Genomic DNA, 21,770 nt, shown 5'->3' on the forward strand with positions numbered 1-21,770 from the left:
ATGCTAAAAACAAACTAAACGCAAAGGCAAGGCTAAAATGCTACTTCTGGTTCAATTTGTCATCAAACAGATAAACACGCATTTTTGCACAATTTTTTTTGCGTTTATCTGGAAAAATTCAAATCCATAAAAGCAAAACAGCACAAAATTTTATGGCAATATTTGAATGAAAATCAACCCTTTTTTGTTTGTTTTAAAATATGCCATATAAACAAAAATTAATATATAAATATTTAATGTTCGAACCGGTTTTATCCGGCCCGCGGGATGAGTTTGCTAAGTATAAAAATTTACCTGAAATTTTTGAATGAAAGAAACTGCTGTTCTAAATGTGTCCACTGGATGTGGCAATAAAAATTATTTGCATCTTTGTAGATAATGCTACATATGAACAGAATAAACCACATGATGTTAGTACATCAGTCAAGGAAAATGATCAAACTACATAAATAACATCCTTTAATTTGATTTTGATATAATTTTTTTATTGGATAGATTTAAAATGAACACCAATGAGTTGACTGATGAACATTATCACATCATTTATTCAGAAAATATAAATAACGACAAATACATTATACATATTATTAACTGCAACATTTAAGTGTAAAAAAAACCCCCAACAACATTATGATTTGTACAATTTCAGAATGTGCTTGTTCTATTTCTAAGCAAAGAAAACAATCTGAAGTTGTCTTTATTTTTAAGTTATCGTGTCGTGATTTCACCAGTCTGGCCCACTTTGGAGTAGATTTTTCTCCATGTGGCCCCCCCATCTAAAATGAGTTTGACACCCCTGTTTTAGTGTTTTTCAGATAAGCTAAAGTTGAGTGCATGTAAAATCTGCCCTTTGTGATATTGTTATATTATTAGGTAATTATTTGCGTTCAAACAAGGACAACTTTTCAGCAGTTCAGTGAAAGTTGGACGAATGAAAGGCAAAGAAGGGAAATCCCTACAGTCCTCTGCATGATTGCTTTGGACCTGCTCCAAAGGAACATGTGAAAGGGAATACCATTTTGTTTTTGACATCCTATTTTTCTACTTGCCCAGCCAAATGCCTCAGGATGTCCGCCTTATCAGCACCTCCATCCATCCTGCTCTACTTTCCGGGCCAATCTTTGATCCCCTCTGCTTCTCTCCTGCCAGATCACTGAAGACGCTCCCAATTCCTGCAGCGTAAACATTTTGCAGGAGTTGTAGTTGTACTTTCGGCACTATGAATGCTAAGGAGCATACATTCCTCTCGGGTGAGGACACCTCTTATTATGGGATGCTGCTGCCGTTACCAGGTTAAAAGCAGGAGCCAGTTATAGAGAGACAATGTGGCCACCTCTGTTATGCTACTTAGGCTCCACCTGGCACAGATATTTGACTTTTTCTATCCCAGATGATTTTGAGCGAGAGGCACTGTACACCTGGTCTGGTCACCAGCCAATCACAGGGCACATTCACACCTATGGACAACTTTTAGAGTCTCAAATTAGCCCAAAAGGAACTCCGCACAGAGATTCGAATCCTCAATCTTCTAACCCGGGGGTTAGAGGATGAGAGTATTTGGTGAACTTCGTTTTGTCCTACTAATTTTGGCGGTTCTTGAACTCACCATAGTGTGGACTGTGACGCAACAGTTTGTTTCATACTTGCCAACCTTGAGACCTCCGAATTCGGGAGATTGGTTGGGGGTTGTTGAGGTGGGCGGGGTCGGGGGGCAGGGCCGGGGGCGGGGTTAAGGGGGAGGAGTATATTTATAGCTAGAATTCACTGAAATTCAAGTATTTCATATATATATATATATATATATATATATATATATATATATATATATATATATATATATATATATATATATATATATATATATATATATGTATATATATATATATATATATATATAAAATAAATACTTGACTTTCAGTGAATTCTAGCTATATATATATATATATATATATATATATATATATATATATATATATATATATATAAAATAAATACTTGACTTTCAGTGAATTCTAGCTATATATATATATATATATATATATATATATATAAATATATATTATATATATATATATACATACATATATATATATATATATATATATATATATATATATATATATATATAAAATAAATACTTGACTTTCAATGAATTCTAGCTATATATATATATATATATATATAAATATATATTATATATATATATACATACATACATATATATATATATATATATATATATATATATATATATATATATATATGTATATATGTATATATATATATAAATAAAAGAAATACTTGAATTTCAGTGTTCATTTATTTACACATATACACACACTAAACACTCCTCTACTCCTTGTTGTATTTGAAAGTGCAATGCTTTGCAGCCAGTAGCACAGCCTTTGAAGGAGCATAGGTATGGGGAGCATCTGTGAAATTTAATTTGCAGGAAAGGAGTGAGTTTAGGGTTGAATTGTCCATCCTCGTTCTATTCTCTGTCAGTATCTTTCTAACCATGCTCAACACCCTCTCTGATGACTTGCAAGCGTACTTCTTCTTCTTACTCGTCGTCGCCATGACCGTCTCTTCTTCGTTCTTCGTTCTTCGTTCTTCGTTCTTCGTTCTTCGTCTTCTTCTTGTTGTGTGTGCAGTTGTGCACCCTCCATAAGCCGTAGATGTTATAACGTGACTGGGCCGGCACGCTGTTTATATGGAGAAAAAGCGGACGTGACGAAAGGCTGTCCTCACTCAGGTCCGCATGGACCTGGAGGGGGCGTGCCTTGTTGTCCGGCTGGAAATCGGGAGAAATTCGGTAGAATGGTTGTCCCGGGAGATTTTCGGGAGAGGCACTGAAATTTGGGAGTCTCCCGAAAAATTCGGGAGGGTTGGCAAGTATTGTTTGTTTACATGTACGATCTTCCACTCCTTTGTCTCATTTTGTCCACCGAACGTTTTATACTGTGCGTGAATGCACAAAGGTGAGCTTTGTTGATGTTATTGACTTGTTGGAGGGCTAATCAGGCATATTTGGTCAGCGCATGACTGCAAGCTATTTCAATGTTAACATGCTTAGGCTAGCTGTATGTACAGTACATATTGCATCATCATGCCTCATTTGTAGGTATATTTGAGCTCATTTAATTTCCTTTACTTTTATCCTCTTTGTATATAATTTAGTTTTGCATGTCTCATGACACATTACCTGTATGTAACATTGGCTGCGTTTCAGATAGTTGTTTGTGTGCCATGTTGTTCCAGACCACAGCAAACGTTACCCAGCTTGCCAAAGATTGTAATGAATTATTTTTAGAAGACAGCCTGCTGTTTACTTTAACTTGGACACACACACCTATACCTTTGGGCATTAAAAGCCAGTCATTTCCAGTAGTTATCTCACCGTCTGAGTAGCCTCTGATTTACTAATGGTTGCTAATGTTGTAAAAATGTGTAGAATAAATATTAAATTTCAACATTTCTGTCAACAAAGATTTGCTTCCGCCTGGGACACATAGTTATTTTGATAGTAGGCTAATATAGACACTTACATGATGTGTTGTCTTCATTATAACACTTATATAAGACTTTTAAAGTCATTTTTCTAGTAGGCTATTATAGATAATATAGACACTTGCGTCATGTGTTGCCTTCATTGTAAGACTTGGATAAGACTTTTAAAGTCATTTTGATAGTAGGCTAATATAGACACTTACGTCATGTGTTGCCTTCATTATAACACTTATATAAGACTTTTAAAGTCATTTTGATAGTAGGCTAATATAGACACTTAGGTCATGTGTTGCTTTCATTATAACACTTATATAAGACTTTTAAAGTCATTTTGATAGTAGGCTAATATAGACACTTACGTCATATGTTGCCTTCATTATAACACTTATATAAGACTTTTAAAGTCATTTTGATAGTAGGCTAATATAGACACTTAGGTCATGTGTTGCCTTCATTATAACACTTATATAAGACTTTTAAAGTCATTTTGATAGTAGGCTAATATAGACACTTAGGTCATGTGTTGCTTTCATTATAACACTTATATAAGACTTTTAAAGTCATTTTGATAGTAGGCTAATATAGACACTTACGTCATATGTTGCCTTCATTATAACACTTATATAAGACTTTTAAAGTCATTTTGATAGTAGGCTAATATAGACACTTAGGTCATGTGTTGCCTTCATTATAACACTTATATAAGACTTTTAAAGTCATTTTGATAGTAGGCTAATATAGACACTTACGTCATGTGTTGCCTTCATTATAACACTTATATAAGACTTATACTGCGATGAGATGGCGACTTGTCCAGGGTGTACACCGCCTTCCGCCCGATTGTAGCTGAGATAGGCTCCAGCCCCCCCCCCCCCCCCCCCCCCCCGCGACCTCGAAGGGAATAAGCGGTAGAAAATGGATGGATGGTAATAAGACTTTTAAAGTCATTTTCATAGTAGGCTATTATAGATAATATAGACACTTACATCATGTGTTGCCTTCATTATAAGACTTGTATAAGACTTTTAAAGTCATTTTGATAGTAGGCTAATATAGACACTTACGTCATGTGTTGCCTTCATTATAACACTTTTAAAGTAATTTTGATAGTAGGCTATTATAGCTAATATAGACACTTACGTCATGTGTTGCCTTCATGTCATTATAAGCCTTGCATACGGCTTTTCATTTTTTGCGGCTCCAGACAGATTTGTTTTTTGTATATTTGGTCCAATATGACTCTTTCAACGTTTATGGCTCTTTCAGCCAATAACAGCATTTAAACTGGGAATCTATAAAAATCCCATACAAAAACAATATAAAGCTTATCCTTAGAATATAGTCATAACATTTTATATTTAATACAGAGAAGTGATTCTATTGTAAAATTTAGCATTTTGGAGTTTTTTTTTTTTTTTACATGTGTTAGTGATCTCGTCGTGTGTCCCTGTCCTTTTTCTGCTGTGTGCAGCCGTAAAGCCCTCTGCCTTATTATTTATACCTCAGGATTTCTGGCTAGCATCAAGGGACTATGCAAACAATACTGACCAATACTGACTACGAGACTAAGGACCTCATCTACTAAAGGTTTGCGTGTATTAAAACACGTGCAAACTTTATAGCGCCTAAAAAGCTGATCTACTAAGCTTGTGTGCAGAGAATTGCAAAATAGGGAGCACCATCCTTCTGGCGTGTCTGTCTTCATGTATATGCAGGATATAGGGAGACCGGGCTTTCTGCTTCGCCACTCCCAGTCTGTGGAACTCTCTCCCTGACCACCTGAGGGCACCACAGACTGTGGATGCTTTTAAAAAAGGCTTAAAAGCCCTTCTTTTAAAAAAAAAAACATTTTTTTTTTAGATATATGCATACTAGTTATAGCTATTTGGCTGTTCTAGTTTTTATTTTTATTTATTTCTTTATTATCTTTTTTTATTTTGTATTTTTTTAATACACTGTAGCACTTTGAGATTGTTTACTCAATATAAACAGCTTTTTACAAATAAAATCTATTATTATTATTAATATTATATACATTGGTACAAATACAATAATTTATTGTTCACAATGTGATGGATCTAACCTAAAACTATTCTGCTGTTTGCTGTTTTGCATCTAAATTTGGCACATTTGAAACAAAAACTGGCACAGCTACGCACAAATTGTTGTGAAAAAGGAGATGATCGCAAAGACAGACGAATGAGAGAGAATATTCGGTCTGTACACTGTAAAAAGTCAGTGTTCAAAAACAAGAAAAAAAAATTACAAAAATTAGGGGTATTTTATTTGAACTAAGCAAAATTATCTGCCAATAGAACAAGAAAATTCGGCTTGTCAAGACTTTCCAAAACAAGTAAAATTAGCTAACCTCAATGAACCCAAAGATACCTTAAAATAAGTATATTCTCACTAATAACAAGTGCACTTTTCTTGGTAGGAAAAAAAAAATTAGACCTTTTTGCTCAATATGTTGAAAAATATTCTTAAATTAAGTAAATGCTAGTGCCATTATCTTGACATAATGATATGCGCTTGGCATCATGATTTTTTTTCCACGCTTGAAATAAGAAATGATTACTTTAAAAAAGCAGTTTTATACTTGTGAGTGTTGATGACACAGCTTTGCAACAGTTGATATTCTAGTTTCAAGCATGTTTTACTCAATATAGGTCATAAAATCTCAGCAACAAGCTGTAATATCTTACTGAGATCATTTAGGAGCAAAACCCTTAAAACAAACAAAAGACTCTAACATCAAATGTGCTTAGTGAGAGAAGAATGATCTTATCAGACAGAAAATAAGCAAATATATAAAGATATTTAATCTTACTTAGATTTCAGTTTTTGCAGTGTATGCATATCAACATATTTGGACTGCCAGAAATAAAAAAATATTTGACATATCGTCTGTTTAGCAATGACATTGTAGAATTTTATAGCTGCTAGATGACTTCAGGGGCTGATCGAAATTAATTCAATTGATTTGTTTTTAATGTCTGCTGAAATTTTTTTAATGATTGTTTTTTCATATAGGAGCTATATTATTAAAATATATATTTGATGTGAAAAATCTTATTGCAATATGCATTTTCTTGCTTTGGCTCATTCCAGAGCGCACTTTCAGTGTGCCAAAAGTAGGTTTTGTTCTCTAGATTGTGTCAGGAAATGTTGGTGACGAACCCCAAGATGTCGAGATGGCAGGCTTGATGCAGGAAAACATGACTTTTAATGTCACAAATAAAATGCAGGAAAACAGGAATCAGGAATCAGGAAAAATGCGAACTGGAAACAGATAACAGCATACAGGATACAACAAACAGGAACCAGGGAACAGCTCACAATACTCCAGCCCTGACTGGAGGGCGAGGCAGGTATAAATGTAAATATAAACGGAATGCAATGATTTGCAAATCCTTTTCAACCCATATTCAATTGAATCCACTACAAAGACAAGATATTTGATATTCAATCTCATAAACTTTTTTTATTTTTTGCAAATAATAATTAACTTAGAATTTCATGGCTGCGTTACATGGCCTTTCCTTCAAACAACACTCAGTAAACGTTTGGGAACTGAGGAGACACATTTTTTAAGCTTCTCAGGTGGAATTCTTTCCCATTCTTGCTTGATGTACAGCTTAAGTTGTTCAACCTTCCGGGGGTCTCCGTTGTGGTATTTTAGGCTTCATAATGCGCCACACATTTTCAATGGGAGATAGGTCTGGACTACAGGCAGGCCAGTCTAGTACCCGCACTCTTTTACTATGAAGCCATGTTGATGTAACACGTGGCTTGGTATTGTCTTGCTGAAATAAGCAGGGGCGTCCATGGTAACGTTGCTTGGATGGCAACATATGTTGCTCCAAAACCTGTATGTACCTTTCAGCATTAATGGCGCCTTCACAGATGTGCAAGTTACCCATGCCTTGGGCACTAATACACCCCCATACCATCACACATGCTGGCTTTTCAACTTTGCGCCTACAACAATCTGGATAAATGATAAATGATAAATGGGTTATACTTGTATAGCGCTTTTCTACCTTCAAGGTACTCAAAGCGCTTTGACAGTATCACCACATTCACCCATTCACACACACATTCACACACTGATGGCGGGAGCTGCCATGCAAGGCGCTAACCAGCAGCCATCAGGAGCAAGGGGTGAAGTGTCTTGCCCAAGGACACAACGGACGTGACTAGGATGGTAGAAGGTGGGGATTGAACCCCAGTAACCAGCAACACTCCGATTGCTGGCACGGCCACTCTACCAACTTCGCCACGCCGTCCTTTTCCTCTTTGTTCCGGAGGACATGACGTCCACAGTTTCCAAAAACAATTTGAAATGTGGACTCGTCAGACCACAGAACACTTTTCCACTTTGTATCAGTCCATCTTAGATGAGCTCAGGCCCAGCAAAGCCGACGGCGTTTCTGGGTGTTGTTGATAAACGGTTTTTGCCTTGCATGGGAGAGTTTTAACTTGCACTTACAGATGTAGCGACCAACTGTAGTTACTGACAGTGGGTTTCTGAAGTGTTCCTGAGCCCATGTGGTGATATCCTTTACACACTGATGTCCCTTGTTGATGCAGTACAGCCTGAGGGATCGAAGGTCACGGGCTTAGCTGCTTACGTGCAGTGATTTCTCCAGATTCTCTGAACCCTTTGATGATATTATGGACCGTAGATGGTGAAATCCCTAAATTCCTTGCAATAGCTGGTTGAGAAAGGTTTTTCTTAAACTGTTCAACAATTTGCTGACGCATTTGTTGACAAAGTGGTGACCTTCGGCCCATCCTTGTTTGTGAATGACTGAGCATTTCATGGAATCTACTTTTATACCCAATCATGGCACCCACCTGTTCCCAATTTGCCTGTTCACCTGTGGGATGTTCCAAATAAGTGTTTGATGAGCATTCCTCAACTTTATCAGTATTTATTGTCACCTTTCCCAACGTCTTTGTCAATTGTTGCTGGCATCAAATTCCAAAGTTAATGATTATTTGCAACAAAAAAAAAAGTTTATCAGTTTGAACATCAAATATGTTGTCTTTGTAGCATATTCAACTGAATATGGGTTGAGAATGATTTGCAAATCATTGTATTCTGTTTATATTTACATCTAACACAATTTCCCAACTCATATGGAAACGGGGTTTGTACTTCATTGCTGTAGTTAGTCATACAACAACACAACTATTTGGAGCGGAAACAGCCGTGTCAGCAAGTGTCTGTGCTTTGCAGATCGGTCGTCTGGTTATTGGTCACAATGGCCTGCTGTCCACCCCCGCTGTCTCCTGCATCATCAGGAAGATCAAGGCCATCGGAGGAATCATCCTCACAGCCAGCCACAATCCAGGAGGCCCCGGAGGAGACTTTGGCGTCAAGTTCAACGTGGCGAACGGAGGTGAGGAAGGATGCTTGCAGGGGAGTGTTTGAATGACAATTCATTAGGATTGGGTACAAAAATGTCTATTTCTTATGTTGGTTCTATTGTATCAGCAACCTATCATTTCCATCAATCCATCCATTTTCTACCAATTGTCCCCCTCGGGGTGGCAGGGGGCGCTGGAGCCTATCTCAGCTACAATCGGGCGAAAGGCGGGGTACACCCTGGACAAGTCGCCACCTCATCGCAGGGCCAACACAGATAGACAGACAACATTCACACTCACATTCACACACTAGGGCCAATTTAGTGTTGCCAATCAACTTATCCCCAGGTGCATGTTTTTGGAGGTGGGAGGTAGCCGGAGTACCCGGAGGGAACCCACGCAGTCACGGGGAGAACATGCAAACTCCACACAGAAAGATCCCGAGCTCGGGATTGAACTCAGGACCTTCGTATTGTGAGGCCCATGCACTAACCCCTGTGCCACAAGCGGTAGAAAATGCATGGATGCTGCTTACTAGTGTTACCATTTCTGAGTTATTGTGTAGGGAAATAACTACAAAAATGATTCATTCACTATTTATGTTACAAAAAAGATCAGTTAGGAAAATACAGAACGTTGAATATAGAGAACATACAAAAATGTATAATTTTCTGAATCAAACATATTGAAATTCAACGATTTGGTGCATTTGCAAACAGCTAAAATTATGTACAAAAGCAAACTATAACCTGCTACCCAAGAATTATTTTCGACAAAATAGGAGAAATATAACCTTGGAGGACAATCGGACTTAAAAGTAGAGATGTCCGATAATGGCTTTTTTGCCGATATCCGATATTCCGATATTGTCCAACTCTTAATTACCGATTCCGATATCAACCGATACCGATATATACAGTCGTGGAATTAACACATTATTATGCCTAATTTTGTTGTGATGCCCCGCTGGATGCATTAAACAATGTAAGAAGGTTTTCCAAAATAAATCAACTCAAGTTATGGGAAAAAATGCCAACATGGCACTGCCATATTTATTATTGAAGTCACAAAGTGCATTATTTTTTTAACATGCCTCAAAACAGCAGCTTGGAATTTGGGACATGCTCTCCCTGAGAGAGCGTGAGGAAGTTGAGGTGGGCGGGGTTGAGGTGAGGGGGGGGGGGGGGGGGGGGGGGATGGGGTTAGCGGGGATGTATATTGTAGCGTCTCGGAAGAGTTAGTGCTGCAAGGGGTTCTGGGTATTTGTTCTGTTGTGTTTATGTTGTGTTACGGTGCGGATGTTCTCCCGAAATGTGTTTGTCATTTTTGTTTGGTGTGGGTTCACAGTGTGGGGCATATTTGTAACAGTGTTAAAGTTGTTTATACGGCCACCCTCAGTGTGACCCTGGATGGCTGTTGACCAAGTATGCCTTGCATTCACTTGTGTGTGTGAAAAGCCGTAGATATTATGTGACTGGGCCGGTACTTAAGGTTTATTGGCGCTCTGTACTTCTCCCTACGTCCGTGTACACAGCGGCGTTTTAAAAAGTCATACATTTTACTTTTTGAAACCGTAACCGATAATTATCGATATTACATTTTAAAGCATTTATCGGCCGATAATATCGGCAGTCCGATATTATCGGACATCCCTACTTAAAAGATCTGTATGCACGTACAACACTTAAAACATTTAGCATATCAGTGTGTGGATATCAATTATTGAATGGATTAAGCGAGGAAATCCAACAATAATATGATTTAGTTTATGAAACTGTTCAAACTACAAGTGTTCACAAAGAAGAATCATGATAAACATCTTGGACCTTATTTAAAAAAAAAAAAAAGATTATTTCATTCATTTTAGAGACTTAGACTTCCTTTTTATTGTCATTCAAAGTTGAACTTTACAGTACAGATAAGAACAACATTTTGTTGCATTAGCTCATTGTAGTGCAGGATAAAAAAGCAATAAGGTGCATATATAAATAAATAGATTACTGTACAGATAAATATATGGCACTTTTGCATATGCATCCACGTTTATGCATGTATGTTATATTTAATTATATTCTTATATTTATATTATATTTGTCTATATATATCTCCGAGGTGAACTATAAATTACCTAACTATTTATTTATGAGAATTGTAATTATTGTGTGCATGTCTAATATTTATTCATATATTTAATAATTTCTTACTTACTTATTGTGTATTAATTGATGTATTTGCCTATTCACTGTAGTGTTACAAATAGAGAACAAACAAATGGGATAAAACTGCTATGATACAAAAATAGGATTAAATAAGCTCTGCTTCTTCCCACTCCTTTTCAGACATGCTGTAGACTTAGACTTAGACTTAGACTTCCTTTTTATTGTCATTCAAATTTGAACTTTACAGCACAGATAAGAACGAAATTTAGTAGTGCAGGATAAAAAAGCAATAAGGTGCATATATAAATAAATAAATATATATAAATAATATATAAATATGTATATATAAAATAAATAAATAAATATAAATATATATAAATAAAAATAGATTACTGTACAGATAAATAAATTGCACTTTTTCACATGCGTCCACGTTTATGGATGCATAAATGTAATTAAACTGTAATGAAACACCTGGAAATATGTGATGTATTACATTGTAAATTGTGTCGTATGCATGTTCGAAATAGAGTGAATCCAACCAACCGATGTTGGCTGTGTATGACAGGCCCGTCTCCAGACACGGTGATGGAGAGGATCTATCAAGTGAGCCGCAAACTGGAAGAGTACGCCATCTGCCCTGACCTTCGCATTGACCTCTCCAGGCTGGGACGACATGACTTTGACCTCGAGAACAAGTTTAAACCATTTAGAGGTACATTTGCCTCAAACTAACCAATGCAAGTCTTACATTTCCCTGAACATGTTTGCCTCATACGTCACTTTGCTTTTTCTGTCCTTTAGTTAGCATGCAATCTTTAATTTTTTCAAGTTTTCCGCAAGGTTGTAACACATTTTTGTGGCACCCCCTATGGGTTGGGATGAAAAGGCTTAGGAAGACAAGGTAGCATACATGTTATACAAATATCTTCAAGGTTTTATAATCATGAGATTATAAAAAAAACCCCTGCAAAGACGGACATGTTTTTCAACCAATCTTGCTTCTCATTTCAATGCGTTTTCTTTATTTTCATGACTATTTACATTGTAGATTGTCACTGAAGGCATCAAAACTATGACACCTGTGAAGTGAAAACCATTTCAGGTGACTACCTTTTGAAACTCATTGAGAGAATGCCTAGAGTGTGCAAAGCAGTAATCAGAGCAAAGGGTGGCTATTTTGAAGAAACTAGAATACAAAACATGTTTTGAGTTATTTCACCTTTTTGTGTTCAGTACATAACTCCACATGTGCTCATTCATAGTTTTGATGCCTTCAGTGACAATCTACAATGTAAATAGTCATGAAAATAAAGAAAACACATTGAATGAGGAGAAGGTGTGTCCAAACTTTTGGCCTGTGCTGTATGTGTCAGTCCCCTAAAAGGGTTTAACAACATTTTGTAGTGATTCAGCTAATCACGGTAAAGTCAGTAAAATCAGTAGTATTGTAGAGCGCATGAAGATGTGTGAGAAATTTCAAGTCAATCACAAATATTAAGTAAGAATAAAATGTATACATGTTTAGAAAAAGTAGAACTACAACTTGAATTATGCATATAAATACAAATTTGAATACTCCCCTACCGGGTGGGGTGGGAGTTGAGGGGTGGGGGGGAATCTTATAACAACAACTCACGATTCCATCCGAGGGATGACGATTTGATTCAGAATCGATTCTCGATTCAACACAAATCTCAAGTCTCACAATATATTATTTGGTATAAAAATGATCATACAACATTTTTAAAACAGGTTAAAGGTTACCAAAGCTCCTCTTTGCTGCTGACGAATGGCATTAACGTGCAGCAATTAGGCGAGGCAATGGCCTAAAGCAGGGGTCGAGAGAAACCAAGAACTCGCCCTCGATCATTCTACAGTTATAACGTGATTGGGCAGGCACGCTGTTTATATTGTGGGAAAGCGGACGTGAAAACAGGCTGTCGACACGTCACTCAGGTCCGCCTGAATTTTGGTAGATTTTCGGGAGAAAATTTGTCCCGGGAGGTTTTCGGGAGAGGCGCTGAATTTCGGGAGTCTCCCGGAAAATCCGTGAGGGTTGGCAAGTATGCATATTCGGTACTATACCGCCTTTAAAAAGTACCGGTCCGATAAGTTGACGTTATAACACTGAAACGCCCTCAGGGAAGAGGTGCTTTAAGACATAGCTGAAGTCCAGCCACAGTCTGCAGTGTTTTAGCTACTTCTTATTTACTAATCCTCGCCTCCATGGCGACAAATAAAGTACGTTCCTTACAAGTATCATCCCTGCAGGACGAGGAATAGCTAAACATGCTTCACTACACACCGTAGCTCACCGGCGTCAAAATGTAAACAAACGCCATTCGTGGATCTACACCTCCCATCCACTGTAATGATACCAAGTACAAGAGCGTATCTAGTCGATACTACTATGATTACATCTATATTTTTTATCGTCACAAAATCTTTTTTCCTCTTTTTTTATTTATATTATGTTTATAAACTCAGGAAGTACGTCCATGTACACATGAGGACTTTGAATATGACCAATGTATGATCCTGTAACGACTTGGTATCGGATTGATACCTAAATTTGTGGTATCATCCAAAACTAATGTAAAGTATCAAACAACAGAAGAATAAGTGATTATTACATTTTAACAGAAGTGTAGATAGAACATGTTAAAAGAGAAAGTAAGCAGATATTAACAGTAAATGAACAAGTTTGTCATGTCTGTGTGATCATGTTTTTGTTTTGGTCATGTTCGGTTTTGTTTTTGGACTTTTTGTGCACTTTTGTTTTGTCACCATAGCAACCATTAGTTTTCACCTGTCACGTCACGCACCTGTTTCACGTTTTGAGTCACGCACCTGTTTTCGTTAATCATGTCTATAGTATTTAAGTTCATTGTTTTCAGTTTGTCGTTCTGACGACATCTCACATTTATGCTCTGTCTATTCCTGACACTTGTTTTCATGTCCATCCTTCATGCTACTATTTTTGTCCAAGCCAAGTAAGTTTTTGTTTATTAATGCTATAGGCTTTTGGTTTCATTGTTTGTTCTCCGCCACTGTGCGCGCTTTTCGTTTGTACTTTTTTTTTGATATATTAAATAAATCATGTACTCACATTCCCGTCTCGCCCGAGCCAACTTTCCGTTGCATTCCGGAAAAGCAAACACCCAGGACCAAGTCATGACAAAGTTGATCAATAATTCATTTTCTACCACTTGTCCTTAATAATGTTGACAAAATAATAGAATGGAAAATGACACAATACTGTTACTGCATATGTCAGCAGACTAAATTAGGAGCCTTTGTTTGCTTACTTACTAATAAAAGACAAGTTGTCTTGTATGTTCACTATTTTATTTAAGGACAAACTTGCAATAAGAAACATAAGTTTAACGTACCCTAAGATTTTTGTTAAAATAAAGCTAATAATGCAATTTTTTGTGGTCCCTTTTATTTAAAAAAGTATCAAAGTACCGCAAATTATCGAAATACATTTTGGTACCTGTACCAAAATATTGGTATTGGGACAACACTGCTTACTACTGTATTTATGCTTTTTTGTGTGTTTTTAGTGGAGATTGTGGACTCGGTGGATGTTTACCTTCAAATGCTGCGAAACATCTTTGACTTCAGCGCCATCAAAAGTCTCTTAACGGGACAGGCCCAGCTGAAGATACGCATAGACGCAATGAATGGAGGTGACACCGTCATCATGATCTTCTTTTTCAAAACCATCCAAGTTGTTTGTCGGTGTTAATAGTGTCTTCTCTGCTGTTGCAGTGATGGGCCCTTATGTCCGTAGGATCCTGTGCGATGAGCTAGGGGCCCCGGCTAACTCTGCTGTCAACTGCGTCCCTTTGGAGGACTTCGGGGGACGGCCTGCTGAGCCCAACCTGATATACGCCTCTTCGCTGGTGGAAGCCATGAAAGGAGGCGACTTTGGCTTGGGAGCCGCGTTGGATGCAGACGGGGTGAGATAAGACTGACTGATGATAAGTTCTGCAGAAAGATAACAGGAACTTGAGCTTCAGCTGTTTGGCACTACTGCTGACACATCTTTAGGAACAATGTGGGTTTAAAAGACTGGAATGAGTGTTTTCATGCTAAACTGACCGCACCACAGGGAGTGAAGGAGCCTCGTTTAGACACTAGAGTCAAGGTGGATATTTTTAAGAGCGTTTTGTTCTGTTTCATTTGGGCCAAGAATGGTGTCTGTTTCTTTCATTTTGAACTGACTTCATTATGGAAAACTTTGGTTAAACAACTGAGATCCTGAAATCCTGAGATCCGGTTTGGTGACTGAAGGATTAGGTCTCTGCTTCATCGGGTCAGGATATTCAGCTCTCACTGGATCGGTTCGCAGCCCAGTGTGAAGGGACTCGGATGAGAATCAGCACTTCCAAGTACGAGTCCAGGGTTCTCGCCCATAAAAGGGTGGAGTGCCATCTCTGGGTTGGAGAGGAGATCTTTCCGCAAGTTGAGGAGTTCAAGTACCTCGGAGTCTTGTTTACGAGTGAGGGATAGACAGGCGGATCGGTGCGGCATCTGCAGTGACGCGGACACTGTATTGCAGGGGTGTCAAACTCAAATACAGAGTGGGCCAAAATTTAAAACTGAACAAAGCCGCGGGCCAAGGTTGAACAAATGAACCTTTTAATAGGGACCCAAACAAGTTTTGCATTGAATATTGAACAAGCAAGGCTTATATAACTTTATAGTGACATGCAAAATCGAGTTTCAAATAATAATAATAATAATAATAATTAAAAAATATCAACGGCATATCAAATACAATTAAAAAAAAAGCCTTCTGAGGTAAATATCAACATTAACTTTTTCCACAGGTTAATAAATTTGAAAATAAAATCACAATGAATAAACCAACCATTCAGGACTTTAAACTGCTCAGTGTGCAACACACTGATCTAATCTGATGTGCCCAAGCCAGATACCTGCCATCTTTTCTTGGATGCTAGTTCATTAATGTCGGGGCTCAGGCTTTGAGCTGAGGCAACCTTCATTATCGAACAAAGGTGTTCAACAGTCATTATATCTCGTCCACCCGGACCACAGTCTTGGGGGCGTGCCTTAAATGCAGTGCCTTTAACGTACTTTACGAGCTATCGTCACGTCCGCTTATCATCCAGTCTAACATCGTTCAGACCCAGTCACGAGATATGTGCGGCTTCGGTACGCACACACTAGTGAATGCAAGGCATACTTTATCAACAGCGATACAGGTTACACTGAGGGTGCCAGTATAAAAAACTTTAACACTGTTAGAAATATACGCCACACTGTGAAGCCACACCAAACAAGTATGACAAACACATTTCGGGAGAACATCCGCACCGTATCACAACATAAACACAACAGAACAAATACCCAGAACCCTTTGCAGCACTAACTCTTCCGGGACGCTACAAAATACACCCCCGCTACCACCAAACCCCCCCCACCACACACACACACCTTGTAGCATCCCGGAAGAGTTAGTTAGGGTTCTGGGTATTTGTCCTGTTGTGTTTATGTTGTGCCGCGGGCCAGAGTTTGACACCCATGCTGTATTGATTTGTTGTGGTGAAAAAGGAGAGGAGCTAAGCCGGAAGGCAAAGCTCCAATTTACCGGGCGATCTACGAAATGATCATTCACGCGTTCATTTCGTCTCGTATCGACTATTGCAATTCTCTCTTCACTCTTTTCAACAAGTCAACGCTAAAGAGACTTCAGACTGTACAAAATGCGGCTGCCAGACTTTTGACCGGTGCACCCAGAACAGCCAATATCACCCCCGTTTTATCCAGTCTTCATTGGCTTCCAGTTAAATTCTGCAATGAGTTTAAAATTTTAGTCCTGACATTCCGTGCATTGCATGGTGGGGCCCCTCAGTACATCACTGACTTGCTATGCCCCTACTCTTCAGGGCGCAGCCTCCGGTCTTCAGGTCAGAGTCTTCTAAAGATCCGCAAAACTCGTTTTAAAACCCGTGGAGACCATGGCTATAGCTCCCAGACTCTGGAACAATTTGCACTAGTCCCTCCGTGATCTTGACTGTGTTGAAACTTTGAAGAAACATTGGAAAACTTCTGTTTTTAGTAAAGCTTTTAGTTAATGCACCTTTTAACTACCAATTTTAATCCACTTTGTATCCTTTTTATGATGTTGCCCCTGTTGTACTTACTTACTTACGTCCCTATTCTCACCAATGATCATGAGCTTTGGGTTATGACCAAAAGGACAAGATAGGGGTACAAGCGGTTGAAATGAGTTTCCTTCGTCGGGTGGCGGGGCTCTCACTTTGAGATAGGGCGAGAAGATCCGTCATTAGGGAAGAGTTCAAAGTAAAGCCGCTACTCCTCTACACCGAGAGGAGCCATATGGGCTGGGTCGGACATTTGGTCAGGATGCCTCCCTGGGGAGGTGTTTAGGGCACGTCCGACCGGTAGGGGGGCACGGGGAAGACCCAGGACATGTTGGGGAGACTATGTCTGGCCTGGGAACGCCTCGGGATCCCCCGAGAGGAGCTGGACAAAGTGGCTGGGGAGAGGGAACTCTGGTATTCTCTCTTAGGCTACCCAACCTCGGATAAGTGGAAGAAGATGGATGGATGGCATTTGTGAAAGTGTACTCCTGCGGAAAGAAACTTTATCAAACGTACATTCAGGTTCGATGTAATGATATTTTTATACTTGTTGAAAATATCTCTGTGAGAAATTCATAGTACATTTTTGACCATGCACTTTAAAGGGGAACATTATCACCAGACCTATGTAAGCGTCAATATATACCTTGATGTTGCAGAAAAAAGACCATATATTTTTTTAACCGATTTCCGAACTCTAAATGGGTGAATTTTGGCGAATTAAACGCCCTTTTAGAAAAAAGGGTTACAATAAGGCAATGTCTGTGGAATAAGTCATTTTTATTTGGAGTTTAATGAGATTGACTTTGGATTCCTCGACATTCAATATTTTTTTTCATGCTATGTTTTATCTTCTGGCAGCACGTTGGAAAAGGGGTTAGTGCTCTTGCCTCACAGCGAGAAGGTCCTGGGTTCGATTCCCGGGCTCGGGGTCTTTCTGTGTGGAGTTTGCATGTTCTCACCTGTGACTGCGTGGGTTGTCTCCGGGTACTCCGGGTGCTCCCACCTGCAAAGACATGCACCTGGGGATAGGTTGATTGGCAACACTAAACTGTCCCTAGTGTGTGAATTTTTTAGTGGATTTAATTTCACTCAGAAGACAGATGAGCTTGACTTTATTTTAATGGAATTGTTTTGTTGGCCAACTTTTATGGACTGAAGAATGCCCAGCGGGATACATACTAGTCGTCTACAACCCATTTCTTATTTTCATGTGTCTAGTGGGTGACGAAAAAGCCAAAAATAAATGTTATCCTCTCATGTATTCTCAAGTTAATAGCAGGGTGATAAAACAAATAAGATAGCACAGAACACATAAAGACTTACGGTATTAGGTGGCTCAGATTTTCCAATAAGCCATCAACTTGTCATCATTTCTGCTTATTCTGGACACACGTACACACCATTTCCTGAATAAACCATCTTTGCATCAGGGGAGTTATGTCTTCTGAGCTCCCACTAAGGTCATTAGTGAGAGTGTTTAGAAGATGTTACGTAACGCTGTCGTCTTTATCTCGGCAAACTCTCAGCAGTCGCCAAACACACAACAGAACTTGCATACACTAGTGCAGTGTTTTTTCAACCTTTTTTGAGCCAAGGCACATTTTTGGCGTTTAAAAAATATGGAGGCACACCCCCAGCAGAAATCATTAAAAAAACGAAACTCAGTTGACAGTAAAAAGTCGTTGTCGCAATTGTTGGATATGACTTTAAGCCATAACCAAGCATGCATCAATATAGCTCTTGTCTCAAAGTAGGTGTACTGTCACGACCTGTCACATCACGCCGTGACTTCTTTAGAGTTTTTTGCTGTTTTCCTGTGTGTAGTATTTTAGTTCTTGTCTTGCGCTCCTATTTTGGTGGCTTTTTCTCTTTTTTTGTTTTTTTCCTGTAGCAGTTTCATGTCTTCCTTTGAGCGATATTTCCCGCATCTACTTTGTTTTAGCAATCAAGAATATTTCTGTTGCTTTTATCCTTCTTTGTGGGTACATTGTTGATTGTCATGTCATGTTCGGATGTACATTGTGGACGCCGTCTTTGCTCCACAGTAAGTTTTTGCTGTCGTCCAGCATTCTGTTTTTGTTTACTTTGTAGCCAGTTCAGTTTTAGTTTCGTTCTGCATAGCCTTCCCTAAGTTTTAATGCCTTTTCTTAGGGGCACTCACCTTTTGTTTATTTTTGGTTTAAGCCTTAGACACCTTTTTACCTTCACACTGCCTCCCGCTGTTTCCGACATCTACAAAGCAATTAGCTACCGGCTGCCACCTACTGATATGGAAGAGTATTACACGGTTACTCTGCCGAGCTCTAGACAGCACCGACACTCAACAACAACACATAATTTGCAGACTATAATTACTGGTTTGCAAAAAATATTTTTAACCCAAATAGGTGAATTAGATAATTTCCCACGGCACACCAGACTGTATCTCACGGCACACTAGTGTGCCGCGGCACAGTGGTTGAAAAACACTGCACTAGTGGAACTCTCCCTCACCTGAAAAGGAGACTATTATATATGTCTCCGTTATCCATAGGTTTATCTATAATCCATAAAGTAGGCAGGCACGGAGCTATTTCTCAGCGTGTGTTTATTCCAGCCGGCATGTTAATACGCTGACACACAACATCCGGATTCCCATCATGCATTGCTTCAAAACTACGGCAAGTAGTAATGTCCAAAAACATAACAGAGACAAAGCGGAAGAACGTAGAAGAGATATGGCGACGACGAGTAAGACGAAGAAGTACGCTTGCAAGTTCCAAAATGATTGAAAAAAATAATTTCAGTTCATCCAGGACAGCTGGAAGGGGAAGGGGTGTGCTGCCTGCACATTTTGTAGATCAGACTTCTCCATTGAACACGGTGGCCGAACGGATATACTCATTCATGAACGGATTATTTATATATATATATATATATATATATATATATATATATATATATATAGGGATTGTACCAACTCGTCCTTTCAACAAATTATATATATATATATATATATATATATATATATATATATATATATATATATATATATATATATATGGAGATTGCAAAAAGCCGCTGCCTGACCAGGGCTCAGAAAATCTGCAAAGACTACTCCCACCCCCACCAAGGACTGTTTTCACTGCTGGACTCTAGAAAGAGGTTCAGCAGCCTCCGGAGCAGAACCTCTAGGTTCTGTAACAGGTTCTTCCCTCAGGCCGTAAGACTCTTGAACGCATCATAATTATCCCCCCCAAAATGGATTAACTCACTGGAATATAAAGTCAATATAACATACATCCATAAACATGGATGCATATGAAAAAGTGCAATATATTTATCTGTACAGTAACCTATTTATTTATTTATATCTGCACCTTATTGCTTTTTTATCCTGCACTACCATGAGCTAATGCAACGAAATTTCGTTCTTATCTGTACTGTAAAGTTCAAATTTGAATGACAATAAAAAGAAAGTCTAAGGCTAAGTCCAAGTCTATATATATATATATATATATATATATATATATATATATATATATATATATATATATATATATATATATATATATATATATATATATATATATGTAAAAGAAATATTTGAAAATATATACACCCCACCCAACCCTGCCGACATCTCCCGAATTCGGAGGTCTCAAGGTTGGCAAGTATGACCGGGTAGTACCGACGGAATTTGGTCAGTGCCTATAAAAGTAGCTAATTTTTTTATCCATCCTTATATGTGAAAAAAATACTCTCTCCGTCGCTCTTTAAAAGTATTTTTAGAATCTTTATGACAAATCGAAGTGTGTTAATGTATCCGCATATAAAAACAGAGCAGATTACATTTTGATTTGGAATATTTAATTCACATCTCATATGTCAGGTCAGGTGTCAGGTCAAAGCTGACCAATCAAGTCCTTACTCCATGCATAATTATGTTCAGCTGTTAGTCACATAACAAAAATCTGTTTCAAATAAATGTTCACAATACGTTTATTGATGTGGTTGTAATTTGCAGTGGTCTACAACTAAACTGTTTCATACTTAGAGTCTAATATAAAAGACAACATTTCTGTAAAAATGCACAATTGATGTTTGACTGTGACTCATTTCATCAGGACCGTTACATGATCCTGGGAGAGAACGCTTTCTTCGTCAACCCGTCGGACTCTGTCGCCATCATGGCCGCCAATCTCTCCTCCGTTCCTTACTTCCAACAGCTCGGCGTCAAGGGCTTCGCCAGGAGCGTGGCCACCAGCACAGCACTCGATAGGTACAACACACATACTTGACCCAGTCAGTGTTACAAGGTGTTATTTCAGTCTCTGCAGAGTCTCACATGAAGAGTCACCCACCATGAATTAGATATACAGTACGCACTTTTACTCACGACCTATAAATATTAAGCGTCATACGAGGCTGCATGGGGCATTTAATGAATGGGCGCCATAGCTAAAGTTAGAGCCATTAACATTGTTCTATAAGTGGGATGTGGTTGGAGGGAATTCCCAGCTTTGCCCCCTTCCCCCAATGAACAACATGTATCATGCAAACCAAAAGGTGCATCATTTTTACCTTATAATATCTTCTTAAA

The 21,770-nt window shown here is 38.4% G+C and overlaps 1 protein-coding gene across 1 annotated transcript in view; it reads left to right on the forward strand.

Moving 5' to 3' along the window:
- Positions 1-21,770, forward strand: part of pgm5 (phosphoglucomutase 5) — a 70,199-nt gene that overhangs the window by 9,156 nt on the left and 39,273 nt on the right. Inside the window, exons 2-6 of the mRNA XM_061928995.1 lie at positions 8,756-8,918; positions 11,614-11,760; positions 14,615-14,740; positions 14,823-15,013; positions 21,295-21,449. Of these exons, the coding sequence (XP_061784979.1) occupies positions 8,756-8,918; positions 11,614-11,760; positions 14,615-14,740; positions 14,823-15,013; positions 21,295-21,449 (782 nt within the window). The remainder of the gene's footprint in view (positions 1-8,755; positions 8,919-11,613; positions 11,761-14,614; positions 14,741-14,822; positions 15,014-21,294; positions 21,450-21,770) is intronic.

The sequence above is a fragment of the Nerophis lumbriciformis genome, linkage group LG33, assembly GCF_033978685.3.
Source record: "Nerophis lumbriciformis linkage group LG33, RoL_Nlum_v2.1, whole genome shotgun sequence".
In the NCBI taxonomy this organism is placed as follows: domain Eukaryota; kingdom Metazoa; phylum Chordata; class Actinopteri; order Syngnathiformes; family Syngnathidae; genus Nerophis; species Nerophis lumbriciformis.